The sequence below is a fragment of the Equus caballus genome, chromosome 8 (assembly GCF_041296265.1).
Source record: "Equus caballus isolate H_3958 breed thoroughbred chromosome 8, TB-T2T, whole genome shotgun sequence".
NCBI lineage: Eukaryota > Metazoa > Chordata > Mammalia > Perissodactyla > Equidae > Equus > Equus caballus.
The window spans coordinates 22989451-23005971 of record NC_091691.1 but is presented as its reverse complement, the minus strand read 5'-3'; the positions used below and the strand labels follow the sequence as shown (position 1 = coordinate 23005971).

At 37.1% G+C, this 16521-nt stretch overlaps 1 protein-coding gene across 38 annotated transcripts in view; it reads right to left on the bottom strand.

Annotated features, from left to right (window-relative positions):
* ATXN2 (ataxin 2) overlaps window positions 1-16521 on the bottom strand; it is a 118824-nt gene that overhangs the window by 15140 nt on the left and 87163 nt on the right. For 22 of the 38 annotated variants that reach the window (XM_070220172.1, XM_070220161.1, XM_070220168.1 and 19 more), the window contains 3 exons: window positions 16303-16366; window positions 15365-15517; window positions 14908-14974 (listed from right to left, as the gene is read on the bottom strand). In XM_070220172.1, the coding sequence (XP_070076273.1) occupies window positions 14908-14974; window positions 15365-15517; window positions 16303-16366 (284 nt within the window). The remainder of the gene's footprint in view (window positions 1-14907; window positions 14975-15364; window positions 15518-16302; window positions 16367-16521) is intronic. The other 16 variants (XM_070220163.1, XM_023647147.2, XM_070220171.1 and 13 more) reach the window with 1 other exon arrangement.

Genomic DNA, 16521 nt, shown 5'->3' with positions numbered 1-16521 from the left:
ACTTTTCCTCACGTCTGTTACGGCATTGACTGTTGTCTATGAGGGGTTTATGGTGCGGTGTTAACTAAGCTACTTGAGGGAAGTAATCATGAGCCACTGCTTACAAGGTATGAGGCACAAAAATGTATAACTTGGTATGTTCACAAAACCATCAGAATTGATTATACAAGTAACTGCTAATTTAGAGGTAGAATTTGGTTTTTATTTTAAATATTTGAAATTTTTTGCTAAAAAATTTAATGACTTGCTGAAATTTAGGAGAGTTAGTTACATATTGTTTTATTTATTTAGAAAAGCAAGCTACAAAACAGAAGAAACCAACACAGTAATATTTTTCTAAATTTAATTTTGAGATTCTATATTTCAGTAAAGAAAAGACACCCCAAAGTAAACATAATTTTTATCAAATGAAAGTTTGTTTAATCAAGCTTACTGAGTTTAACCTATTCACCATCACTCTTTCTTTTGATACTTGATTATGACCCTTACATATAAAAAAAAAAAAAACAAGAAGCTAGTCAAGTTTACTGTCTTTTTTTAAAATCAGAAATTTTAGTTACAAAAAAAAAAAGTTTGAATACAATCTTCAAAGATAAAAAATTCAATAATACAAAATGAAATTTCCCCTTCCAATCATTTGCAAACCATTCTCTTCCCAAAGAGTAAACAATGAATGTAGCCTTTTGGATAATCTTCTATGCATATGCACATATGCACACATATGTGTACCTTTGATTGGTTGGGGTTTTCTTAAAGATTTTATTTTTCCTTTTTCTCCCCAAAGCCCCCTGGTACATAGTTATATATTCTTTGTTGTGGGTCCTTCTAGTTGTGGCATGTGGGATGCCGCCTCAGCATGGCTTGATGAGTAGTGCCATGTCTGTGCCCAGGATCTGAACCAGTGATACTCTAGGCCTCGGAAGCGGAGCCTGCGAACTTAACCACTCGGCCACACGGCCAGGCCCTGGTTTTTTTGTTTGTTTGTTTGTTTTTGTGATAGCCTTTTTTATTTGGTGAAGAGATTGGCCCTGAGCTAACGTGTTGCCAATCTTCTTTTTTTCCCTTCCTAAAGCCCCAGTACATAGTTGTCTATCTTAGTTGTAAGTCATTCCAGTTCCTCTATGTGGGATGCTGCCACACCATAGATTGATGAATGGTATGTAGGTCCATGCCCAGGATCTGAACTGGCGAACACCAGGCCACTGAAGCAGAGTGCATGAACTCAACTACTTGGCCACAGGGCCAGCCCTGAGATATACTTGGTTTTATGGTGGTAGGGTTTTTTTCTAAACTGAATCTACCTTAACTTAAACTGCTACCTACCTATCTATCTATATATGTATTTATTGCTTGCTGAGGAAGCTTAGCCCTCAGCTAGCATCTGTACCAATCTTCCCCTACTTGATATGTGGGTTCCCACCACAGCATGGCTGACAAGTGGTGTAGGTCTACACCTGGGATCTGAACCCAGGCTGCTGAAGCAGAACATGCTGAACTTAACCACTATGCCACAGGGCCAGCCCCTAAACTACAATTTAGAGGGATGATATTTTAGCCATTTCCTTATGTCAATGGGTTTCAACTAAGACCAATTTTGCCTTTCAAGGGATATGTGGCAATGTGTGGAGACACTTTTGGTTGTCACAATTAGGGGAAGGGGAGGTTGTTACTAGCATATAATGGGTAAAGGCCAGAGATGCTAATAAACATCCTACAGCACACAGGATACCCCCCCCACAACATAAAATATCTGCCCCCAAATGTCAACAGTGCTAAGCCTAAGAAATTCTGCTTTACCTTAATCAAGTCCTTGACTTTGGCATATTTTCAAACACAACTCAATTTTTCTCACAGGTTGCAAAAGAGATAATACTACACTATGTACCAAGAAGACAAAGAAGTGGTTTTGTGCAAAGGCCCTGTTATCACGCAGGAAAGATATGCTTTATACAATACATGGCTGCATTTCAGAAGCAAGTACTTCACTCTGTCCGTTATTTGACAAAGTAAAGCTGCAGGATATAAAATTAACATAAAGATAGCAACAGCCTTCATATATAGTACTTCATAAACTGACTTCATAAGTAACTACCTGGAAATTGCAATGGAAAATATGACCTCGATTTATATTAATAAAAAAATATATATTTAAGGCAAAAACTGAAGAAACACACAAAACCTTTAAGAGAAACTTAAAAACACTGCTGAAAAGACAGAAGCAGGTTTAAAGCAGAAAGGCATAATTTGTTCTTGGATAGGAAGACTCAATAGAAAACAGCAATTCTCCCCTAAGTTAATTTATAAATTATAAGTTTATAAATTTAATGTGACTCTAAAAAAATGCTGACTTGCAAGCTGACAAGGACAACACAAAAAAGGAAAACTACAGGCCAATATTGCTGATGAACAGAGAGGCAAAAATCTCAACACAATTTTGGCAACCCGAATTCAGCAGTACATCAAAAGCATCATAGATCATGATCAAGTGGGATTCATACCAGGCACACAGGGATGGTTCAACACCCACAAATCAACCAACATGATACACCACATCAACAAACTGAGGAATAAAAAACACATGATCATCTCAATAGATGCAGAGAAAGCATCTAACAAGATCCAACAGCCATTTATGATAAAAACTCTTAACAAAATGGGGATAGAAGGAAATTAGCTCAACATAATAAAGGCCATATATGACAAACCCACAGCCAACATCATAGTCAATGGGCAAAAACTGAGCGCCACTGCCCTGAGAACAGGAACAAGACAAGGGTGCCCACTATCACTGCTCTTCTTCAACATAGTACTGGAGGTTTTGGCCAGAGCAATTAGGCAAGAGAAAGGAATAAAAGGAATCCAAACAGGGAGGGAAGAAGTGAAACTCTCGGTTTGCTGACGACATGATCTTATATAGAAACCCCCAAAGAATCCATCGGAAAACTAATAGAAATAGTTAACAACTACAGTAAAGTTGTGGGGTACAAAATCGACTTACAAAAATCAATTGCATTTCTGTACTCTAAAAACGAACTTACAGAAAGAGAACTAAAGAATACAATTCCATTCACAATCGCAACTAAAATAATACAGTACCGAGGAATAAATTTAACCAAGGAGGTGAAGAACTTATACAATGAAAACTATAAGACATTACTGAGAGAAATTGATAATGACGTAAAGAGATGGAAAGAGATTCCATGCACATGGATTGGAAGAATAAACATAGTTAAAATGTCCGTACTACCCAAAGCAATCTACAGATTCAATGCAATCCCAATCAGAATCCCAATGACATTCTTCATGGAAATAGAACAAAGAACCCTAAAATTCATGTGGGGCAACCAAAGACTCTGAATTGCTAAGGCAATCCTGTGGAAAAAAAACCAACAAAAATGGAGGTATCACAATCCCTGACTTCAAAATGTACTACAAAGCCAGAGTGACCAAAATGGCATAGTAGTGGTACAAAAACAGGCACACAAATCAATGGAACAGAACTGAAAGCCCAGAAATAAAACCACACATCTACAGACAGCTAATCTTTGACAAAGGTGCCAAGAACACACAATGGAGAAAAGACAGTCTCTTCAATAAATAGTGCTGGGAAAACTGGACAGTCACATACAAAAGAATGAAAGCAGACCATTATCTCACACCATACGCAAAAATAATCTCAAAATGGATCAAAGACTTGAAGATACGTCCTGAAACCATAAAACTCCTGGAAGATAATATAGGTAGTACACTGTTTGACACAGAACTAAAAAGGATCTTTTCGAAAACCATGTCCTCGCAGACAAGGGAAATAAAAGAAAAAATAAACAAGTGGGAGGTCATCAGACTAAACAGCTTCTGCAAGGCAGAAGAAACAAATCAAAACAAAGAGACAACCCACCAATTAGGAAAAAATATTTGCAAATCATATATCTGAAAAGGGGTTAATCTCCATAATATATAAGGAACTCACACAACTGAACAATAAAAAAACAAACAACCTGATCCAAAAATGGGCAGAGGATATGAACAGACGTTTTTCCAAAGATATACAGATGGCCAATAAACACATGAAAAGATGTTCAACATCACTAATCATCAGGGAAATACAAATCAAAACTACACTAAGATACCACCTTACGCCTGTTAAAATGGCTACAATCACTAAGACTAAAAATAATAAATGTTGGAGAGGGTGTGGAGAGAAGGGAACCCTCATCCACTGCTGGTGGGAATGCAAACTGGTGCAGCCACTATAGAAAACAGTATGGAGATGCCTCAAAAAACTAAAAATAGAACTACCATATGACCCAGCTATCCCACTACCGGGTATTTATCTGAACAACTTGAAATCAACAATCCAAAGTAACATATACACCCCTATGTTCACTGCAGCACTATTCACAACAGCCAAGACCTGGAAACAATCCACATGCCCATCCACTAATGACTGGATAAAGAAAATGTGGTATTTATATACAATGGAATATTATTCACCCATTAAAAAGGACAAATTCATCCCATTCGCAACAACATGGAAGGACCTGGAGGGAATTATGCTAAGCAAAATAAGCCAGACTAGAAAGACAAACACCAGATGATTTCACTCACATGTGGAATATAAACAAACCCATGGACAAAGAAAACAGTTCAGTGATTACCAGGGGAAGGGGGGTGGAAGGTGGGCACAGGGGGTGAAGGGAGAACCTGTGCGGTGACAGTCAAGAAATAATGTACAACTGAAATCTCACATTGATGTAAACTATTATGAACTCAATTAAAATTTAACAAAAAAACAGAAAAGAAAAAAAAATGCTGACTTGCAAACTGAATGTTAAAATCCTCATTGGTCAATCTTTAGAGGATAATAGGAAACCAACTGATTATTTTGAGCACTACCTTGAAATGACAGGCATTTTAGTTGCCTTTCTTGCACAAACTATACCTCACAGTAACCAAATAGCCTGACGAGGTAAAGTTTTTCTCTATAGAAATATTCCACCTAGTAATTGAAGAGGGATGATAGAAAGAGAATGTCATATTTTGCAACCCTTGATGGCATAATGGAGGTAGGGCTAAACAATGATCATCAATGGCTGCTAAAATAGAGAAAAGCTGGTAGCACATGTTATCCTGGATAGATAAGGTGGCCAAATTACTTCTATGATCACAAAAAAGAAAGATGACATTATAGCACACACATCATCCATGAAACATCCAGATTAAGTTTAAAAAAAATACAAGCTAATCTTACTAAGCCTCTCTCATCTACTGTCAATTTACAAGGGTTGCAGGGGACAGAGGACCACTTTAAACACCGCCACAGGGCTGCAATCCATGAAATTCAGCTGGTGGGAAAGAATACAAGACAAACAAGCTAGATACAAATAAGATGTGAAGGGAAAAAAAACTAAGGGGAAAATTATAAATTGAGAGACTTATGATTAAGAGAGTATATCAATCAAAAGAAAAGTGTGGACTGTGGATTGTAGCTCAACAAGCTAATTGCTAAAAAAAAAATTTATAAGACAATAAGGGAAGTTTGTACTTTGGATATTTCATAGCAAGAAATAATTGCTAATTTTTCTAGGTGTGAATGATGGTACTGTTAACTATGATTTAAAACAAAGCAAGAGTCACAACTCTTAAAGACACACATTGAAATATTGATGGATGAAATGATACAATGTCTAGGATTGCTTCAAAATAATCTAGTGACGGCAGGGTGTAAGAGTGAGGATATGAATGAACACAATGGCCATGAGCTGATAATGTCTTTAAATTTTCATAATAAACAGTTACCACAACATGAAACAATTTTTAAAAAATGACTTAAATACGATAAACAAATGTAACCTGTAAACCTCATTTGGATCCCAACTGGAACAAATTAGCTCTAAAAAAACATATTTTAAAAGTAGCCAAAGAAATTAGAGGGTATTAGAGAACTACTGTCAATTCTTTCCAGGTGTGATAATGGTACCGTAGGTGTTTTCCAGGTGTGATAATGGTACCGTAGGTGTTTTCCAGGTGTGATAATGGTACCGTAGGTGTTTTCCAGGTGTGATAATGGTACCGTAGGTGTTTTCCAGGTGTGATAATGGTACTATAGGTGTTTTCTAGGTGTGATAATGGTATTGTAGGTGTTTTGTTTGTTTTTATTTAAGACTCCCCATCTTTTATAATTACAAAGTGAAATATTTACAGATGAAATAATATATCTGGGATACGCGTCAAAATAATGAGGGTGGAGGGACATTGTATATGAAAAACATTGGCCAAGAGTTTATAATTGTTTAAAGTAGAGAGATGAGTACTTTTATCTTACTGTATGAGCCTAACTGCTTATTTGTATGTTTCAAATTTTCAACAATAAAAAGGTTTTTAAAAGTCAACTGATTTTTTTAATTTAGTTGTCAAGCTGAATATCAAGCTCATATAGAAAAATAAACAAAGAAGAAAAGTCAAGAAAACCTGAAAAAAAAATCATTGTGGGGAGTGGTTGGATGGAAAAGCAGTCCTCTCAGATAGACAGACTACAACTCATCAAGTTTTAGGGATGCAGCTAAAGCAATGATTAGGAATTTGTAGCTTTAAATGCTTCTATTAGAAAAGAAGCAAAGAATACAAAAAAGCATGAACTCTAAGAGAAAAACTTGATAAATGGGACCTCATCAAAATTAGCAACATTGGCTCTTCAAAAAATAAAAACTAAAAAAAGAAAAAAAACCTTGCTAAGAGCAAGACACATACTGGGAGAAAATATTTATAATACCTCTATCTGATAAAGGACTTGTATCCAGAATATATAAATAACTGCTACAACTAATAGTAAGAAAACAAAACCCAATGTAAATAAAGCAGAAAGGTTTGAAGAGACACTTTACAAAAGAAGACTGACAGCCAACAAACGCACACAACATGCTCGTGATCAGTAATCATCAGGGAATGCACATTAAGACCACAGTGAGGTATCATAACACACCCATCAGACTGGTTAAAACTAAACGACAGACAACACCAAGTGGTGGCAAGGACATAGAGTATTTGTAACTCATAAGCAGCTGATCAGTTGGAAAGTAAAATGATACAAGCACTTTGTAAAACAATTTGTCAGTTTCTTATTAATTTAAAAATGCACTTACCATACAACTCACTAATCCCAATTCTGAGTATTTAAGCAACAGAAATGAAAGCAAATATTCACACAAATACTTATACACAAATGCTCTTAGCAGCTTTATTCATAATCACAATAGCCCAAAACTGGAAATGACCCAAACACCCATCAACCTGTAATGGGTAAACTGACTATGGTGTAATAATAAAAATGGAATGCTCCTCAGCAATAAAAATGAACCAACTGATAGAAGTGATAACATGAAATATTCTCAAATTATTATGCTGTTTAAGCCAGACACAAAAAACCATATACTATATGATTCCATTTATAAAAAACTAGAAAAGTTAAATCTAATCTACAGTATGAGAAAGTAGATCAGTGGCTGCCAGGAGCTGGAGGGAGTGAAGCAGAGTTTGACAAAGAAGGGGCACAAAGCACAATCTTTACATCTTTAATGATGAGGCAGTTACAAGAGTAAATACACTGAGCAAAATTCATCAAAATGTACACTGAAAAGGAATACATTTTATTGTATGTAAATTAGAGTACAATAAAAGTGGTTTAAAAATTTTTGGATAGCCACTTGGAAAAAGATAAACTGGATTCATACCTTATACTGTGTACAAGATAATTTCCAAATGGGTCAGATATAAATGTTAAAGAAAGGAAGTTACATAAATTCTAGAAGAAAAGGCATATGAATTCTTTTACTACACCAGTGGGGAAAATCTTAAAAACTATAAGTCAAAAAATCCAAATGTAAAATTCAGGAGAAAACTATAAAACTTCTGGGAAAAAAACACAGGAGAAAATCTTTGCTACTTTGGAGTATGCAAATATAGGAAACAAAAGCACAACCACATAAAAAAATTGCTAAGTGGACTCCAAAGTTTAAAACTTCTGCTCTTTCAAAGATATTTTAAAAAGTGAATAAATAAGCCACAGACTACAGGGAAATGTTTAAAATACATATATCAGAAAAAGGGCTTGTGGGGCCGGCCCAGTGGCGCAGCGGTTAAGTGCGCACGTTCCACTTCAGCAGCCCGGGGTTCGCTGGTTCGGATCCCGGATGCGGATATGGCATCACTTGGCAAGCCATGCTGTGGTAGGCGTGCTACAAATAAAGTAGAGGAAGACGGGCACGGATGTTAGCTCAGGGCCAGTTTTCCTCAGCAAAAAGGAGGATTGGTAGCAGTTAGCTCAGGGTTAATCTTCCTCAAAAAAAAAAAGAAAGAAAAAGAAAAAGGGCTTGTATCAATCCACACTCTTACAATTCAATAAGACAGACAACCCAATAAAAAAACGAATGAGAAAAATCTTGATAGACTGATACGTAGTAATTTCTAGGAAATATGATGTCTTAAAATAAAAAAATCTCCCACAGGTGCAGAACAATACATATAGTATGCTTTCTTTTGCATATGATGGAAGAAAAATAAATATCAACAAGGATGCCAAGATAATTTAATGTCACAAGAACAGTCTTTTCAACAAATGATATTGGGGCAACTGAATATACACATGCAAAAGAATGAATTTGGATCCCTATCCTCATACTATACACAAAAACTCAGAATGGATCACTAACCATTAGAGCAAAACCATAAACTCTTAGAAGAAATCATAATAAATCTTTATGACCGCTGAGTCACCAAAAGCACAAGCAACAACAACAAAACACAAACAAATTGAACTTCCATCAAAATTAAAAACTTAAGTGCTGCAAAGGACATCATCATCAAGCAAACAAAAAGACAATGTTTTTTCATCCCTATATCTGATAAAGGATTTGTATATGAAATATTTGTATATGAAATATATAAAGAACACTTAGAATTCAATAATCAAAAGACAACCTGATTAAAAACTAGGTCAAATATCTGAATAGACATCACTCCAAAGAAGATATGCAAATAATCGATCAACATCATTAGTCACTAGGGAAATACAATTAAAAGCATAATGAGACACTGCTTTATAGTCACGCACCGCGTAATGATGTTTAAGTCAACGACAGACCGCATATCCAAGCAGTGGTCCTGTAAGATTACAACCATACAGCCTAGGGGTGTATTAGGCTATACCATCTAGGTTTGTGTAAGTACACTCTATGATGCTCACACAATGATGAAATCGCCTAACAAACCATTTCTCAGACCATATCCCCGTCTTAAAGTGACGTATGATTATAAAACCACTAGGATGGATACAACCAAAAAGATAGACAATAGCAAGTGTTGGTGAGGATGTGGAGAATTGGGACCCTTGTACATCAGTGGCAGGAATATGAAACGGTATAGTCATTTTGGAAAACAGTGTGGCAGTTCCAACACAGTAACTCCACTCCAAAGAAATGAAAACATAAGTCCAAACAAAAACTTGTACACAACTGTTCACAGCAGCATTATTCATAATACTTAAAAAGTGGGAACAATCCAAAGAGGCATCAACTAATAAATGGACAAATAAAATGTGGTATATAGCCACACAATGGAATATTATTTACCTATAAAATGGAATGAAGGACTAACAGATGCTCCAACATGAATGAACCTTGAAAACCTTACGCTAAGAGAAAGAAGCTGGTCACAAAAGTATTTCATTCATTCATACGAATATCCATAACAGGCAAATCTATAGAGACAGAAAGTAGATTAGCGTGACTAGGGTATGTATGTGCACGATGGGAGGCGGGGAGGAACTGCTAAGGGTACAGGGTTTCCTTCTGGAGTGATGAAAATGTTCTAAAATTGACTGTGATGATGACTGGACAGCTCAAAATAGACTAAAAATCATGAACTGCATCCATCAAATGGATGAATTTTATGGTATATCTAAATAAACCTATTTAAAAAAATAGAATGTATACTGGCAGAACAACAAATGTTTACTTGCAAAATAAACACTGTGAGGATAAATAGAAAATAATTTTAAATGATCACCTGCTGATGATGGAAGGACCATCTACCTGCTGGGATGGAGGTGATGAAGGAACATACAAATGGAAGAAACTGGGATAGAAGCAAGACTTTCCTGAATGATCTTTTTATGTAATTCTCACTTTGAAAGTATACAAATATTTTGCATGTGAAAAATAAAATTAAAATAATAAAAAAGCTACCCCTACAAATGAAAACAAACTTGATCAGATAAACCCACCTTTCAAATCACTGACATGACTTAGCGACTGTAGAAGACAGTATTTTGGCACTAACAAGGGTACCAACTCCTCACTCTGAAAACTAGCACTTAAAGAATTCTTAGCGAAACAGATACAAAAGAAAAGTAATGCTCCAAAGAAATCTTAAATTATTTTCTGTAGTCTAATAATCAGACAACAAATATTTTGAAAATATTTTATACACATTACAGGAAAATGTAAGAGAGTCAGCCACTTAGCTGGCCCCAGTGATCCTGCTTCCTGGCATTCACATCCGTGTGGAGTGCCCTCCAGCACCGCAGCAGGTCTGCTCTGCATGGCAGAGCTTATGATGCGTCGCATCCAAGGACAGGCTGTAAATGCACTGCGGCTTCCAGCGATGTTGGTCTCTCTGAGTACTCATTTTGGGAGAAGCCAGCCGCCAGGTCAGCCTGCGAGCAGCTCTGGGTCTGGAGGCAGATCCTCCGGCTGCAGGCAGCCCTTCAGATTACAGCTCTAGCCAACATCTTGTCCGCAACTTCATAAGAGACTTCGAGGCAGAACCACCCCGCCACCCGCTCCTGGATTCTTGCCCTTCAGAAACTGTGTGAGATAATATGTTTGTTGTTTTAGGCAGCTAAGCTTTATGGTAATTTGTTAAAAGATAGATAATAAAGTTACTAGTTTTTACAAGATTTTCAGTGTAAAAGAATAAGGGATGCAAGCAAAAAGTCAGTAAAAATCTTGTAATGTTAACTTGAACTGACTATATCAATATGAATTTCTGAATTTCTGGGGAAAAAAAAAAAAGATATTTCCCAGTTTTGTCCACTGAAAAGGCCTAGAAGCAGTAACTCAACAGCAACGAGCATATCCAATTACCACAAAATGGTTTCTAAATACTATTTCCCAGCAAAAAGAATCAGGGTTCCTTGGAGGAATAGTGATCCAGGTCTGGGGTTAGAAACAGATGAGCCTCTTATCTGCAGCAAGAAGAAAGGAAGCTGGCAGAAACAAATGAGTAGTACCAAAGGGAAACAGGAACCAACTTGAAGAGAATGCCATTGATCAAAGATGGGACAATGGGAGCTGCAAAAAGAATAACTGATTGTCTGAAACACAATAAATACATAAAAGCATACAAAAATCTGTGTATTCATAAAATACATACATATATTTTCAATAATAATAAAAGAGAGGGGTGAGAGTCACATCCAAAAAAAAGAAAATTTCACTGGCCACTATTCAAAGTAACAAGGGCACCAACTCCAACAAAATTGGCACTTAAACCAATTTTAAGCACCTAAATGTAAGCATTTATACTAACTTTTCTGTACAAACTATTGCAGAATAACCAAATAGCCCGAGTTGAAAAGAACAGTCCCTTACAGAATGATTCGAGCTAATAAATGGAGAAGTAATGCTAGGAATTCAGAAATCATCATTTTTAAACTCCTAATTGCAGTGGTTTTCAAAGTCTGGTCCCAGACCAGGAGCATCACTAGGGAACTGGTTTTATAAATTGCACTAGAAATGTAAATTCTCATGCTATGTCCCAAGCCTACTGAATTAGAAACTCTGGGGATGAGGCCAAGCAATCTGTGTTTTTAAAAAACTCTCCAAGTGATCCTGATGCACACTGAAATTTGAGCACCACAGCCCTAACGAGAAAATGATGTTAAGCATCATCATCAGTGAATTAGATGAAAGATTAACAGAAGACTTTATAACTGGGGAGGGAGGATCAGGCTATCACCACTTGAGCCCTTAATCAATCTTTTTTTTTTTGAGGAAGATTAGCCCTGAGCTAACATCTGCTGCCAGTCCTCCTCTTTTTGCTGAGGAAGACTGGCCCTGAGCCAATATCCGTGTCCATCTTCCTCTACTTTATACGTGGGATGCCTACCACAGCATGGCATGCCAAGTGGTGCCATGTCCTCACCCGGGATCCGAACCGGCGAACCACGGGCCGCCAAGAAGTGGAACATGCAAACTTAACTGCTGCACCACCGGGCTGGCACCCCCCTTAATCAATCTTATCATAACTCAAAGTAGGACCAGATATTGTGCCCCTCCTGAACGACAATAGAGAGCACTCACAACCATCTATTAAGTCTTCTTACCTCTCCCCACAAAAACAGTTAAACCTGAATGTAATCAATGACAGCACACGAAGTAAAGAGACAAATCCAGAATGTAGGACATACTACGTAACAACCGGTTTCTGCCACAAAGCAATAGCAAGGGAACCACAAAGACATGTAATAAACTCAATAATGTGTAGATGTTATTTTGATCCATATTCAAAACAAACCAACTGTAAAAATATATTCTTGACTCAGCCAGCGTAACCTGATCATAATGGATATTAAATGATAAAAAGGAATTACTGTTTATTTTATAAAGTATGATAACAGCACTCTGGCTACCTAAGAAAAACGTCTATAACTTATAAAAGATATACACTAAGTATGTAGGAATGAAATGGTATGATGTCTGGGATTTGTTTTAAATACTTCAGCAAAGAAACAAAGCACACGAAGTAAATACGGCAAAATCTTGATAGCCCTCGAATATGAATGATGGACAAAGCAAATATTTAATCATCTCCCACCTTCTTAGCATGGCACATGTTTACAGCTCATGTTCTCTGCAGTGTGCCTGTTCTATCTTACTAAAAACACCTCTACAAAACTGGCTGAGGCCCCCTCAGAGTATGTAATTCTCCCATCGATGAAAATGACAGTGCCTCCTGAAGGTAAAGTGCATCTCTCACATAGAGAGCTGTACTGTAGTGCTTGCTTTCACTACACTCATCTTTTATATTTTAATATAAAAAATGTTCTCATTGCATTAAACAACCATTGAAATAGCAACATCAGGCAGTAATTAATATATGAACACCTTAATATTAACCTCATTCAAAATGGCACTAAAAGAATTTTTCTCTCTGGAATATTTTCAGGCCCTCAGAATAAGATTAATTCTACAACTAGATAACTTTATATTATCTAAGCTAGAGTTCTTTCATCAGGTTCCAGTGTCCTAAGGCAAAGATAAAGGATATCATACGAATCAAAGAAAAAACCATTAAGAGTTTTAATTATTAACATCCACAAATTATGATTACTTCAAACACTAAGGAATGCTCATTAATTTAAGAAGTGAAATTTTTGTGTCAGGAGGGTAATTATTGGGCATTGATAAATGCCTTTTTTTTTTTTTTTTTAGGAAGACTACCCCTGAGCTAACATCTGCTGCCAAGCCTCCTCTTTTTTTTTGCTGAGGAAGACTGGCTCTGAGCTAACATCTGTGCCCATCTTCCTTTATATGTAGGACGCCTACCACAGCATGGCTTGCCAAGCAGTGCCATGTCTGCATCTGGGATCCAAACCAGCAAACCCTGGGCCACCAAAGTGGAACGTGAGCACTTTGCTTTGCCATCAGGCTGGCCCTGATGAATGCCTTTTTTATATAAATCATTGCACTTTTATTGTCTCTCAATAAAATGACAGCAATTAAATGCTCTCAATTGCTTGGATGGTTAAAAAAAAAGGGGCGGGGCTGGCCCCGTGGCCGAGTGGTTAAGTTCGCGCGCTCCGCTGCATGCGGCCCAGTGTTTCGTTGGTTCGAGTCCTGGGCGCGGACATGGCACTGCTCATCGGGCCACGCTGAGGCGGCGTCCCACATGCCACAACTAGAAGGACCCACAACAAAGAATATACAACTATGTACCAGAGGGGCTTTGGGGAGAAAAAGGAAAAAAATAAAATCTTTAAAAAAAAAAAAGGGGGGGGGTCCCTTTAGCATTTTTCAACATTAAAAGATTTCTTTTTAAGATAAATATTTTCTTTTATGAAGGCTCTTTAATCACACAAGTATGGAATCCAGATTACACAACTTGATTAGGGGCCTGCCCTGTGGTCGAGTGGTTAAGTTCGCACACTCCGCTTTGGTGGCCCAAGGTTTTGCTGGTTTGGATCCTAGGAGTGGACATGGCACCGCTCATCAGGCCATGTTGAGGTAGTGTTCCACATAACACAACCGGAGGCACTCACGACTAGAATATAAAACTATGTACTGGGGAGGCTTTGGGGAGAAGAAGAAGAAGAAGAAAAAAAAAAAAGACTGGCAACAGATGTTAGCGCAGGTGCCAATCTTCAAAAAAAAAAAACTAGATTATACAACATTCTCATTTTAAAGATGAGGAAACATCCCTCTAATAGGATTTTTGAAGTAAGCTGCCCTCTGCTCAACAAGAAATTCTGGAATTTGGGGGAATAAAATTGTATGTTAGTATAAAATAAGAAGGTCAGCAACCTGGTAAATTAATTTAGCAAACCCTCTTTTCAAATTTAACAATGAAAACTTTAAAATTCAATTATTCTTTTTGAAGAGGATCCTGAACAATCACAACTGATGAGCATTTCTTCTACCTTGCTTTTGTTCATATAAACAAAACAGTGCGTATTTCAAGTATACAAAAGGTATGCTTCTGAATACCTTACGTACTGCTGGGCATCAAAAGTCAATGCACAGCCTCATCACAAGTCAAAGCTGGACCACAAATATTTATTCATTATAAACCGAGTTACTTAATTCATGCAGCATGCAGACTACAAGCAAACACAGCCAGGATTATTCTCACCTTTACCTGCTCTATATGTCTTGGCTTGATTCACTGGCATGGGCGTCATAGGTATAGGGTATAAAGGCTTCAGAGAATTGGGGGGAAAAAAAAAAAGAAAGATTAGGCTCTCAAGATAATAAGACTGTACTTTACCACTCTCTCTTAGTTGTATATTGCTGGGGGGCTAGCTCTGAGGTTTCCTGATTCTCTGTGAGTCATCAAAACATAAAATCACACCCACAGCTGAAAGGACAAACCTCAAACTATAGTAAATCCAAGCCATCCTTCTCACCGGACGATATTCTCAGATTTAGGTCCTTATACTAACAACACCGCAACACTGCACACCTGCCATCTTCAAATATTTCTATTATGCCATCTATCACCGCCTCAAGTCACTGCACAGCTACAGAGTGCTTGGTGCCAGATACAAACAACTAGGGAGGGTAAACGCACATCAAATTCTATGACTTACTTGCACGCCTGGGCTCACTGGGACTGGATACATCATATTTGGTGCAAAACAAACAGGTTGAGTATAAACTGGAGTTGGCTGCTGATGACCCACCATAGATGGGCTGGGTTGTGCTTGAGGACGAGGTGAAGTTGGGGTGGTAGAAGGCTTTGGCTACAGAAACATAAATCAACTATCTTAAGATGAAAAGCTAAATATTGTTGCAATTTCAAGACTGATTTTCCCCATCTTTTTAAGTTTTACTCACTTTTAATTAGTCCCTTTCAATGAAAAAAAACTTACGGAAAATAAAATTCCACATTTCAAATAAAAGAAAAAACACTTTAGTAGACAGTTAAAGTAAAATTTTGCAAATGAGCCAACAATACTTTTTTTTTTTTTGAGGACGATTAGCCCTGAGCTAACATCCGTGCCCATCTTCCTTTACTTTATATGTGGGATGCCTATCACAGCATGGCTTGCCAAGCAGTGCCATGTCCGCACCCGGATCCGAACCGGTGAACCTTGGGCCGTTGAAGCGGAACGTGCGCACTTAACTGCTGAGCCACTGGGCCGGCCCTGATCAACAATACTCTTAAAAATAGTAGTGGTGATTTTAAGAAACCAGAAAATTAAAAAATAAATCTACTTACAGATTCAGTAGAATAATAACAACAGTTTTATCTATGAACCTGAGAACCTACCTAGTCATCTTCAAATTCTGAGTCAGAAAGATTCAAAGATTTGCCCCAGATCACATCTAATTGATGACAAAATAAGGATCTTATCTATGGCTCAAAAATATCCATTAATGACCACGTAAGAAAAAGGAACTTAAAAGTTGTTTTAGACACTATAACTGAATTCAGACGGCAGGTATGGAAATAAGAATAGTTCTGCTAACAATAAATTTATTTTTTTTAGGGACTAGATTACTTCAAAGAGAGAAACACACTTACCTGAGAAAAGGAACGAGGGTTGAACTCCTTTGCATTGGGATTCAGGGTTGATTTCCTCACTTGCCTACACCAGAAAAAAAATACAAGGCCAGTGAAATCTGCATGGAACTTATGCTTTTCTAAAGTCTTCTATATCTGATAGTTTTTTAAAAAAAATCCCTAAACATATATTAGATTTAAACAATTTTCACTAGAAGATCATTAATCCTCTTCATTAAA